The sequence below is a fragment of the Oncorhynchus mykiss genome, chromosome 22, assembly GCF_057628025.1.
Source record: "Oncorhynchus mykiss isolate SJ-2025 chromosome 22, ASM5762802v1, whole genome shotgun sequence".
Lineage (NCBI taxonomy): Eukaryota > Metazoa > Chordata > Actinopteri > Salmoniformes > Salmonidae > Oncorhynchus > Oncorhynchus mykiss.
Window position 1 is genome coordinate 10159092 of NC_143043.1, and position 12809 is coordinate 10171900.

General features: G+C 47.8%; 1 protein-coding gene across 4 annotated transcripts in view; it reads right to left on the minus strand.

Moving 5' to 3' along the window:
* Positions 1-10901, minus strand: part of LOC110501304 (Rho guanine nucleotide exchange factor 7a) — a 67400-nt gene extending 56499 nt beyond the window's left edge. For all 4 annotated transcript variants that reach the window (XM_090215353.1, XM_090215352.1, XM_090215355.1 and 1 more), the window contains exons 1-4: positions 10399-10901; positions 8600-8683; positions 3871-3955; positions 2189-2322 (exon numbers count right to left, since the gene is read on the minus strand). In XM_090215353.1, the coding sequence (XP_090071479.1) occupies positions 2189-2322; positions 3871-3955; positions 8600-8683; positions 10399-10563 (468 nt within the window). In that variant the 5' untranslated portion in view covers positions 10564-10901. The remainder of the gene's footprint in view (positions 1-2188; positions 2323-3870; positions 3956-8599; positions 8684-10398) is intronic.
* Positions 10902-12809: the final 1908 nt, after the last annotated feature.

Sequence of the window (12809 nt, forward strand, 5' to 3'; positions counted from 1 at the left end):
GGGGGAGGTAGGTAGGTAGGTAGAGAAGGGGAGGTAGAGAATGTGAGGAAGGGAGGTAGAGAGGTGAGGAGAGCGGTAGAAAAGGGGGAGAAGGGCGGTAGAGAGGGGGGAGGGGGGTAGGTAGGTAGAGAAGGGGAGGTAGAGGTAGAGAGGGGGAGGTAGGTAGGTAGGTAGAGAAGGGGAGGTAGAGAATGGGAGGAAGGGAGGTAGAGAAGGGGAGGTAGGGAGGTGAGGAGAACGGTAGAGAAGGGGAGGTAGGGAGGTGAGGAGAACGGTAGAGAAGGGGAGGTAGGGAGGTAGAGAGGGGGAGGTAGAGAGGTAGAGAGGGGGAGGTAGGGAGGTAGAGAGGGGGAGGAGGTAGGTAGGTAGAGAAGGGGAGGTAGAGAGGGGGAGGTAGGTAGGTAGGTAGGGAAGGGGAGGTAGAGAATGGGAGGAAGGGAGGTAGAGAAGGGGAGGTAGGGAGGTGAGGAGAACGGTAGAGAAGGGGAGGTAGGGAGGTAGAGAGGGGGAGGTAGAGAGGTAGAGAGGGGGAGGTAGGGAGGTAGAGGGGGGAGGAGGTAGGTAGGTAGAGAAGGGGAGGTAGAGAGGTAGAGAGGGGGAGGTAGGTAGAGAAGGGGAGGTAGAGAATGGGAGGAAGGGAGGTAGAGAAGGGGAGGTAGGGAGGTGAGGAGAACGGTAGAGAAGGGGAGGTAGGGAGGTAGAGAGGGGGAGGTAGAGAGGTAGAGAGGGGGAGGTAGGGAGGTAGAGAGGGGGAGGAGGTAGGTAGGTAGAGAAGGGGGAGGTAGGGAGGTAGAGAGGGGGAGGTAGGGAGGTAGGTAGGTGGAGAAGGGGAGGTAGGGAGGTAGAGAGGGAGGTAGAGAGGGGAGGTAGAGAGGGGGAGGGTAGGTAGGTAGGTAGGTAGGTAGGTAGGTAGGTAGGTAGGTAGGTAGGTAGGTAGGTAGGTAGGTAGGTAGAGAAGGGGAGGTAGGGAGGTAGAGAGGTGAGGAGGGCGGTGTTGTGTGTAGAGAGGGGGGAGGTTAGAGAGGTAGAGAAGGGGAGGTAGGGAGGTAGAGAGGTAGAGAGGGGGGAGGTAGGTAGGTAGGGAGATGAGGGGGAAGTAGGGAGATAGAGAGGGGGAGGTAGAGAAGAGGAGGTAGAGAGGTAGAGAAGGGGAGGTAGGGAGGTAGAGAGGTAGAGAATGGGAGGTAGGGAGGTAGAGAGGTAGAGAAGGGGAGGTAGGGAGGTAGAGAGGGGGGAGGTAGGTAGGTAGGGAGATGAGGGGGAAGAAGGGAGATAGAGAGGGGGAGGTAGAGAAGAGGAGGTAGAGAAGGGGAGGTAGGGAGGTAGAGAAGGGGAGGTAGAGAGGTAGAGAGGGGGAGGTAGAGAGGGGAAGGTAGGTAGGGGGGTAGAGAGGGGAGGTAGAGAGGTAGAGAGGGTGAGGTAGGTGGGGGGGTAGAGAGGGGGAGGTAGAGAGGGGGAGGAAGAGAGGGGGAGGTAGAGAGGGGGAGGAAGAGAGGGGGAGGTAGAGAGGGGGAGGAAGAGAGGGAGGGTAGAGAGGGGAGGTAGAGAGGGGGGGTAGAGAGGGGGGTAGAGAGGGGGAGTAGAGAGGGGGAGGAAGAGAGGGAGGGTGGAGAGGGGTAGGGTAGAGAGGGGGGGTAGAGATGGGGGTAGAGAGGGGGAGGTAGAGAGGGGGGGTAGAGAGGGGGGGAAGAGAGGGAGGGTAGAGAGGGGGGTAGAGAGAGGGAGGGTAGAGAGGGGGAGGTAGAGAGGGGGGGTAGAGGGGGGGGGTAGAGGGGGGGGGGGGTAGAGAGAGAGAGAAGGAGGGTAGAGAGGGGGGGTAGAGAGAGGGGGTTGGGGGGGTAGAGAGGGGGGGTAGAGAGAGGGGGGGTAGAGGGGGGGGGGGTAGAGAAGGGGGGTAGAGAGAGGGGGGTAGAGAGAAGGGGGGTAGAGGGGGAGGTAGAGAGGGGGGGTAGAGAGAGGGGGGGTAGAGGGGGGGGGTAGAGAAGGGGGGTAGAGAAGGGGGGTAGAGGGGGGGGGGGTAGAGAAGGGGGGTAGAGGGGGGGGGGGGTAGAGAAGGGGGGTAGAGGGGGGGGGGGTAGAGAAGGGGGGTAGAGGGGGGGGTAGACATAGATGCACTTGGAGATACAGACATTTCAGAAGTTGCGCTTCAGCACTGAGGCTGCTTTGTGTGTATCTACGTGTTTCTCACCAGGCTGCGGAACTGGTTCTGAAGCAGCTTGGAGGATCGACCCAGTGATGACTGGGAGGCCAGAGACTCAAACGACTTGATCCGATAGGCTGACGAGTGACGGGCACAGACACTGTCACTGCCCACTCCAATATCTACAGATAAAGAATAGAGCAGTTACATAGCATTCGGAAAGTATTCAGACCCTTTGACTTTTTCCAAAATGTTGTTATGTTCTAGCCTTATTCTAAAATTGACTGGACATGATTTGGAAAGGCACACACACTGTCTATATGAGGTCCCACAATTGACAGTGCATGTCAGAGCAAAAACCAAGTCATACGGTCGAAGGAATTGTTCATAGAGCTCAGAGACAGGATTGTGTCAAGGCACAGAAAAAAATATGCAGCATTGACGGTCACCAAGAACACACTGGCCTCCATCATTCTTAATTGGAAGAAATTTGGAACCACCAAGACTCTTCTTAGAGCTGGCCGCCCGGCCAAACTGAGCAATCGGGGAAGAATGGCCTTGGTCAGGGAGGTGACCAAGAATCCGATGATCACTCTGACAGAACTCCAGAGTTCCTCTGTGGAGATGGGAGAACCTTCCAGAAGGACAACCATCTCTGCAGCACTCCACCAATCAAGCCTTTATGGTAGAGTGGCCAGACGGAAACACCTCCTCAGTAAAAGGCGAATAACAGCCTGCTTTGAGTTTGCCAAAAGGCACCTAAAGGACTAAGACAATGAGAAACAAGATTTTCTGGTCTGATGAAACCAAGAATGGCCTGAATGCCAAGCATCATTTCTGGAGGAAACCTGGCACCATCACTACGGTGAAGCATGGTGTTGGCAGCATCATGCTGTGGGGATGTTTTTCAGTGGCAGGAACTTGGGAGACTAGTCCGGATCGAGGGAAAGATGAACGGAAGCAAAGTACAGAGAGATACTTGATGAAAACCTGCTCCAGAGCACTGCGGACCTCCGACTTGGGTGAGGCTTTACCTTCCAACAGGACAACGACCCTGAGCACACAACCAAGAGTGGCTTCGAGACAAGTCTCTGAATGTCCTTGAGCGGCCCAGCCAGAGCCCGGACTTGAACCCGATCGAACATCTCTGGAGAGACCTAAAAATAGCTGTGCAGCTACGCTCCCCATCCAACCTGACAGAGCTTGAGAGGATCTGCAGAGAAGAATGGGAGAAACACCCCAAATACAGGTGTGCCAAGCTTGTAGCGTCATACCCAAGAAGACTTGAGGATGTAATCGCTGCCAAAGGTGCTTCAACAAAGTACTGAGTAAAGGGTCTGAATACTTATGTAAATACGATTTCATTATTATTATTATTTTTAATTTGCAAAAAAATCAAAAAAACTGTTTTTGCTTTGTCATTATGGGGTACTGTGTGTAGATTGATGGGGGGGGGATAATGTAATCCATTTTAGAATAAGGCTGTAATGTAACAAAATGTGGAAAAGTCAAGGGGTCTGAATACTTTCTGAAAGCACTGTATATACACACACACACAATACACTGTATATACACACACACACAATACACTGTATTTATACACACACAATATACTGTATATACACACACACACAATACACTGTATTTATACACACAAAATAATAGTTATACTGAACACACATACTCACATGGGCTGCGCACATGCACACAAACACACACTTTCTACTAACCTGCAGTCACTTTGTTGAGAGCCACCAGACTGCTGAGTATCTTGGAGAAGTTCAGTCCTAGGAGCAGATCACTGGGCTCAAACAGCTGTGGGAGACGAGAAAAAGACGGGTCAGTGTGTGTGTGTATCAGTGGAGGCTGGTGAGAGGATCTGTAGGAGGATGGGCTCATTATAATGCTGGAATGGAATTCATGGAACGGAGTCAAATATGTGGTTAGCATGTGTTTGATACCGTTCCATTTATTCCATTCCAGCCATTACATTGAGCCTGTCCTCCTATAGCTCCTCCCACCAGCCGCCACTGGTGTGTGTTTGTGTGCAAGTGTGTGTGCTTGCATGTATGCACATCATTCCTGTGTGTGACACTGTGTTAGTGCCAAAACTAGAATACGTGGAGACATGCCAAAAAGTCATGGGGGGAAAAAAATCACTAGTCAATTGGACAGCTGGAGCTGGGTCATCACAATGCCAGCCACTGCCAATCAATACAACTCATTTTCACTAGCACAGTAGCATACAGACAGCTTCACAAACTACTGTAAACCAAGTGGGTTGTGGAAAACATCAGATGAGCAAAAATGTCCTGTGCAGCACAAGAAGAGGTAGTTGACTGGAGTAGAGTAGATAGTTTGGAGTTAATGTGCTTGTGGGGTGAATTAATGTAGTTTCATTCTCTCCCTGTAAAATGTCTGTTAATGTACGTCACTCTCTCCATCTCTCCCTCCCCTTCTATCTCTCCCTCCCCCTCCCTCCCCCTCTCCCTCCCTCCTCCTCCTCCATCTCTCCCTCCCCCTCCCTCTCTCCCTCCCCCTCCATCTCTCCCTCCCATTCTATCTCTCCCTTCCTCCCCCTCCATCTCTCCCTCCATCTCTCCCTCCCATTCTATTTCTCCCTTCCTCCTCCTCCATCTCTCAATCTCCATCTCTCCCTCCCTCCCCATCCATCTCCCCCTCCCTCCATCTCTCCCTCCCCCCCATCCATCTCTCCCTCTCTGTGCAGTGGTTATTGTCGGACCACTGAGGGGGAGTGACTGAGATGTGGCTCCCTTTTATCTTCCGCTCTGATTCCAGACAGTCTATGCCCTGAGAGAATGTGTGTGTGTGTGTGTGTGTGTGTGTGTGTGTGTGTGTGTGTGTGCGTGTGTGCGTGTGTGTGCGTGTGTGCGTGCGTGCATGGCGTGCACTGTGCTATTTCCAGAGTTCCAGTCTCATAGAGGTACATATTACATATGATTGTGTGAAGGTTTTGGATGTCAAATAATATGTGCAGAAAAACGTGAAAGTGACACACCTCACAATTTGCTCCAATGTAGTTTATTGACACAATGTTTCAATCATTAAGGCTTAACCAGAGCTGAGCGTACAAGGACTGGTTTCACTGTGGCCCTTCCACCCCAGCCGTGACATGATAGATGCGGTAGGTGAAATCAGGAGTGCCTCTATATGGCTTTATCTTATCCAGAATATCAGATCAGTGGCCACTCCAATGGAGGGAGGAAGGGTGCATTTCAAAAGTAATCTAAACTGGATCGATGGCTACAAGGAGTGTGGAAACTCTTAGGGTCACTTCCTGTTGTCAACAGGTCAGGGGTGAAGGGTCAGCTAACTGCTGCACAGAGTGTGTGACATGGCTCCAAACAGTCTGAAGACAACAACAAAAAACACATTTACTTGAAGAAGAGTGAAGATGCAAAGTTTGGTAACAGAATGACAGTTTGTGCTGCTGGTCATTCTGTTAACAGATATTGCCTCAGCACTGTTCGTCATGTAAATGTGTTTTTGAAAGGTAGTCATTGTGCATAGTTGTGTGGTTTGTTTAGCAATCAGTGTTTGTTTGGCATACATTCTAAAGTGACAAATCTGAGTCTCAGCATCACTGTTACTGTGGAATTGCCCATAGAATAATCCCAAGAAAACAACATAAACACGCACACATACCAAACAGTATACAATCATCTGCCAAACACACACCCATCAGAAGCAGGTCGGGGCTTAAAAAGTGCTGGCAGACCAACGTGTGGGTACGTACACACGCACACACACACACCCCTAATCTCCTGCCCAATGCAGCTAGCTGTTCTGTGAGCCAGCAGTAATTTGGGGTCTGGAGAGGGTCTATGATGTCTGGCCATGTCCTACACTGTTATAATCCAGCTCCCTGTATGTTACACAAACACACGGCTCTCCTCTCCTGTCCTGTCCTCCCTAAAGCAGCTTATAGGGAAACAGGTTTACGGTATGAGGGGCATGGAGGGCTGCTGTGAGGATTTCAAGGTCTGTCTATCTGCACACCTGGGAAGCTTAGTTATCCCAAAAACACCCCATGACTCGGAGAGAGGGAGACGAGCAGTCCACTTCGCAGAGATTGGAATCAGTCAAACATTAATTTACTACACCAGTGTTTTCCAAGCCTGGTCCTGGGGATCCAAACGGGTACACAGAGTTTTTGCTCCAGCTCTCAGACACCTGATTCAACTAAGCAACTTTTTTAAAAATGTATTTTACCTTTATTTAACTAGGCAAGTCAGTTAAGAACAAATTCTTATTTTCAATGACGGCCTAGGAACAGCGGGTTAACTGCCTTGTTCAGGGGGCAGAACGACAGATTTGTACCTTGCCAGCTCGGGGATTTGAACTTGCGGTTACTAGACCAACGCTCTAACCACTAGGCTACCCTGCCGCCCCAACTCATCAAGCCTTTGATGAATAGCGTCATGGTGCTAGGGCAAAAACAAAACTGTGCACCACTTTGGGTCCCCCGGACCAGGCTGGTCGAGATGTTTAGCATCTCTATTACAATGTTATTCTGTCTCAACATAAGTGTTGTCATAATGCGTCGGTGATATGCCTATTCAAAGAAAGGCTTTTTCAAATCAATAATACCTACTCAGCACTAGTAGGTACTGGTACCCTGTCTATATAGCCAAGTGATGGTTAATCATTGTGTATTTATTCCTTGTGTTATTCGTTTTCTATTTTTTTCTCTCTGCATTGTTGGGAAGGGCCAAAAATAAAGAATTTTACTTTTAGTCTACACTTGTTGATTACTAAGCATGTGACAAACAACATTTGATTTGATTTATGAAATTCTTATCCAAGAAGAGAAGGCTGTGTGTTGACATTCAACACCAAGCACAAGTGAGCCATTAACAAAATCATATTCAGACCCCTTTATTCTACAGTGCCCTCCCTCTCTCTCTCTCTCTCTCTCTCTCTATTTCTCTGCCATCTCCTTCTCTCCTGCAGACTCTGTGAGGAAAGTCAATAGTGAAGATCGAACAGTGAGCTGTATTGTCCAGACTGGGTGGGTTCAATGACTCCTCTATGCACTGACACAGTACCAAACTCTCTCTCTCTCTCTCTCGCTCTGTGTGTCTGTGTGTGATAGCCATTGCCCTCTAACCACAGATCTAGAATCTGACTGTTCACCCTAATCATTATTCGTATTCATTATTATTATTATTATTCGTAGCACGCGCTCCAGCAGGTATATCTCACTGGTCACCCCCAAAGCCAATTCCTCCTTTGGTCGTCTTTCCTTCCAGTTCTCTGCTGCCCATGACTGGAACGAATTGCAAAAATCTCTGAAGCTGGAGACTCACATCTCCCTCACTAGCTTTAAGCACCAGCTGTCAGAGCAGTTTACAGATCACTGCACCTGTACATAGCCCATATGTAAACAGCCCATCTATCTACCTACCTCATCCCCATACTGTATTTATTTATTTATTTTGCTCCTTTGCACCCCAGTATCTCTACTTGCACATCCAGCTTCTGCTGATCTACCATTCCAGTGTTTAATTGCTATATTGTAATTACTTCGCCACCATGGCCTATTTATTTCCTTGCCTCATTTGCACTCACTGTATATAGACTTGTTGTTTTCTTTTGTTCTACTGTATTATTGACTGTATGTTTGGTTTATTCCCTGTGTAACTCTGTGTTGTTGTATGTGTCGAATTGCTACGCTTTATCTTGGCGAGGTCGCAGTTGCAAATGAGAACATGTTCTCAACTAGCCTACCTGGTTAAATAAAGGTGAAATATATATATAGATATTTTTAATTATTGTCAAAGTCTTTGATATAACAGTTGACACAAACAGCATTGGCTGCTGCTGTATGAGAAAATACCAAAACATCCCAATAAAAAGAAGACTACACCTTCTGACAACTCTGGGTGGATTCATTGACCAAGTGTAGCCTAATTCTCGCTTGCGGGTATCTGGATAACTAGCTGGTGTTTCCAAATCTGGAATGGGGGACACAAGCGCAACGTCATGCACGTAGGCTAGCGAAGAAAGACGACGACTTACATAATGGAAAAGCATCCGTCTGATAACCTGGGCCAGGCCGTTTAACAAAGTGTATACATTAACTAGCTATCTGCACTTGGAGCCTACAAGATAATGTTACATTGTTACAGTTTTAAACGACTGCACCAAATAATTGCAGCGTGACTGTTACAATGTTGCGATTGTGGATGTGCCATTTTCAGTGCAGGCGACAAACAAGGCAGCCTCACACCCGGCGATGGGTGATTGTTCTCGGCTCGGAGTCCAGCCTCCTCCCACTGCCAGTAGGCCTATCCCTCCGTCCACTTCGTGGCCCCATTGTTTATTGTGTCACATTGGAAATGTGTAAGATTTTACGTAGTTTCTTTATCTTTCTTATTAAATGTTGGATGCATGTTTGGAGTGTTTGTTTGTGGGGTTATTTTATGGAGAACTTACCTCTACGCGAAACGAAGTGCAGCCTTTGAGAAACTCCTTTATGTTGCTCAAGCACTCGCCGTCGTTCTTCGGTTCTTGGTAGATCTGGGATAACAAAAATGCCTATGAGAAACACGAATTTCGATCAAAATGATTTTTTCCCCCATAGCCTAGCTACTTGGAAGCAGTCTCAAGTATTATGCGCGTTTTGATTCAGAGTAGAAGCCAGCATTCCCTCTCCTTGGCTTGCTTCTACAATACAGCCACAGACTCTCTAGCAGGGAAGTAGGCATTGGATTGAGGGAAATGACGTTGGCGAATGGGAGCTGTGAGAAACAACACAGCAGCATTGAGGGGAGGACGCTAGCAACTCCTCTGAACAGAGAGGCGGGATGGATAAAATTGATCAAAACAGAAACAATATCAAAGAACGGGTGGGAAATAAATAAATAAATAAGTGACACTAAGTACAATGCCAATGTGAATGGGTGTAACACGGCCTCTGAATCTAGAAGGAGAGATCTGACGACACATCCTTTTATTACCAGTCTATAACCATAGGCTACATGAACTGCCCGTGAGATATACAACAATAGATACACATTGGACGCTGGGTGAGGCTGGACATATAGATACTATACCAGAGTAATTACCAGTTAAATGACCTGTAGCCTATCAGTCTAGCCCATGCAGTTAGAATATAATAGGTTATAGAACATAATAAAATACTAACTTCATTTTTCCTAGAGGGAAGACGTGCTACTGTTTTTTTCTTAGACTACAGAACACTGAGATATCTACTTGTGGCCATCAACAGGTGGTCACCATGGGCAGATTTCAATAGCCTACTCTATCAGACCATAAGAACAGAATCAACGGTTGGTCAGAACCCTGGTTAGATTAGGCTATAGGTGATGTTCTCCTGTAAGGTGATGGAAGTGTATCTCTCTTCCAGCACTAGGCCAGTTTGTTGTCAGAGAGGCATTTAAGATTAAGAACACCAGGGAACGCCCAAGCTGTCTGAAACCACACAGGATTTGGGGTACCCAATATATAACAATGTTAAACTGACTGGGGATTTTGGTGTTGACAGACATACATTACAAATACCGCACTGTTGCTTTAAATGTGGAGAGGGTCTCTCTTTCTCTCTCTCTCTCTCTTATCTGTGAGCTTTTGCGGTCAATGGCGGCCCACTCTTGTGGTGTACCCTCATACATCCCCACTAGCTGGTGATCCGGATTATGTGTCAAACATAGGCTACATATAAACCATAGGCTATAGGTCTATAGATCCTGTGCATTCACGTACTACCGCGTAATGCGCTTTGGATTCCAATCTCACAACGCATCTGCATCTGCTATATGTGGCCTTTTCTGTTGCCTGTCTCCAGAAAAAAACGAACATCCATCGGCTACACAATTCCCAAACCATAGAGCTCATACATTTAAGAGTTTGTTTGACAACAACACAAAATGCGTCTCGTCGTTTGTCTTGGTTTAAGAATATACAAAGGCTGCTAATAATTGCGCACAGAATAGATCGTCGTGACTCGCATCTGCCACAGCGAACGGTCTGGTCTGTCTGTCTGTTTAAACCTATCACACGCTTGAGTGTAGGCCTACTGACATATGTGCAACCATTTGTAGCTGTTTTTAGGAACAATAACCTACGCTCTCGCGACCTACAATTGAATATCTTAATGGGCCAGCGAGCCACGAGAAGCGAGATAAACCACGTTATGTCACGGTTCTTGCCGCATAGACGGGCCGATGAAGCTGGCGGCAAGAGGGGAAGACAAGCGGCAGTTCTGTCCTTACTTTGTCCATGGAGCCCGGGCTCAGCCGCTCCAGCAGTCTGCACAAGACCACCCCATCTTTGAGGGAGGTCTGTAAAAATGCCTCTGGATCCGATATAGTCTTTTTCGGAGACTCCAGCACCCCGAGTGTGATCAGCCAAGTGACCGTCTGCTCCGCGGAATTCATGGCCTCAGTCTCGGAGGAAAATCCAACGAAGCGGCAGGTTTTTGCGTATTTCAATAGCTACCCCTGGTACGCAATCATCTGGGGCGTTAAAACAAAAACATTATCATTCCATACATGCGAGCTTTGTGGGAGGACTGTAACCGCGAAATATCCCTCCTTTCTTTTCTTTATTGTCTCTACCGGGTGGATTTGGATGATGCTCGGTTTGTGAAAATTACAGCGGGTCTGTTCCACCGGTCGTTTACTCTCTTGTGTGTGGTGTTTTTTCTCCTGCTCCAACCTGGCAAGCTGTCAGATGCAGTTCACTGTGATGCGCTCGAGCAGCAGACTGCATATGCGCATCGCTGCCGCCAGCCCAGCCACTCATCCAACAGCAGATGACATCACAGCAACAAGGACAGAAGCTAGTCCAACCAGTTGTTGGCGGGGACATTTTTGTCTGAATAGCTCGGCATGGCTTTGCATAGCAGCAGCATAATCCCTTTATCACACTGTATATGTGTTTTGGAGAGGGAAGGAGAAAGCAAAGTCGATAGTTTACAATGTATGTCGCCTGCAACTTGACTGATGCTTTTAGACGGGTCTTATCGTCGGTGTCTGATGTAGGAGGACTAGTTAGGCTGGATTCATATCCCAATGGAACTAACCAGCATTATCGAAGTTGTGACCCTTTACATGGGACCATTTTGACGATTTACAAAACAATTCCCCATGAAGACTATTAATATCGGTGAATTAAGAATGGATAAATGTATTCTGAATGTCCCATTGTACCTGTCTACTAAGCTAAAGCCATTGTCAGAATCTCCTATCCCATTAGCCTAGTTGGAGAGCAGTGGTTGGACTCTCCTTTAGTTCACATATTGTCCACACGGTGGTGCTCCTTAGCCTCTCTGCGCAATTTTTAAAATGTATTTTTTTATTTAACTGTCTGTCCCTCTTTCTCTCTCTGTCTATCTCTCTCTAACGCTCATGACCGATCACCTACCTGGAGGAATCTGGAATCCCTGAGGGTCTCCATGGATACCGCTGGAAGCTGTCCTAGTCTGTCGATCTCTCTGGAGCACTGTGTGTGGTTAGGAGGTTGGACTCCTGAGGCCCAGGTGTTTATCATGGTGTCTAAACAGGCATTGTTGAGGGACACACCAGAGCCTCTAAGGTCCTGTCACCACCCGCCTGTTACTGTGGAGACTGCCCCAGGTCTCGCTCTCTCTATTGACATCTCTCTAACATCCTCTCTTTCTTTCCCTCCATGTCTTCTCACTCCCTATCCTCCAATCCTGTCATTTCCTCTTTGCCTATTACATTTTCCACACTGTTTTTCCATGAGCTCTCTCTAAAAAAAAACGTTTTATAATATTTTATTGACTTTATTTACACATTTTTTTAGTTGAATTTGAACATTGTAAGTATTCCAGTGGTAAAACATGTTATTAAAGCTCCTGTATGTGGACGGGAGGGAAGGGAAACAGTCAGGTCTCATGACAGTGTGTGTGCGTGCGTGCGTGCGTGCGTGCGTGCGTGTGTGTGTGTGTGTGTGTGTGAGAGAGAGAGAGAGAGAGACAGTAATAAGAGTGTGTGTTCATGGCCAGTTCATAAAGGACCAGCAGAATTCACATCAGGGGAGGTCTCATTAGTACTAGGGGAAACAGAAGAGAACAGAGAGAGAGAGAGAGACGAAATGAGAGCTGAGAGAAGAGCTTCAGTAACATCTGGAACACCTGCTGTGGGCAGACCAGGAGGAAAGAACAGACACTCAGCAACATAAATATGAGCTACTAACATGTCACACACTGAAACACCATACGGCCTGTTACTAATGATCCTGTCACGGCTCAAGTATGTGTGTGTGTGTGTGTGTGTGTGAGAGAGAGAGTGAAAGAGAGAGTAAATGAGAGAGAGAGAGCAATAATAGTGTGTGTTCTTTATCTCCCCCTCTCTTTATCTCCCCCTCCCTTTATCTCCCCTCTATTTATCTCCCCCTCTCTTTATCTCCCCCTCTCTTTATCTCCCCCTCTCTTTATCTCCCCTCTCTTTATCTCGCCCTCTCTTCATCTCCCCTCTCTTTATGTCCCCCTCTCTTTATCTCCCCCTCTCTTTATCTCCTCCTCCCTTTATCTCCCCCTCTCTTTATCTCGCCCTCTCTTTATCTCCCCTCTCTTTATGTCCCCCTCTCTTTATCTCCCCTCTCTTTATCCCCCCTCTCTTTATCTCCCCTCTCTTTATCTCCCCCTCTCTTTATCTCC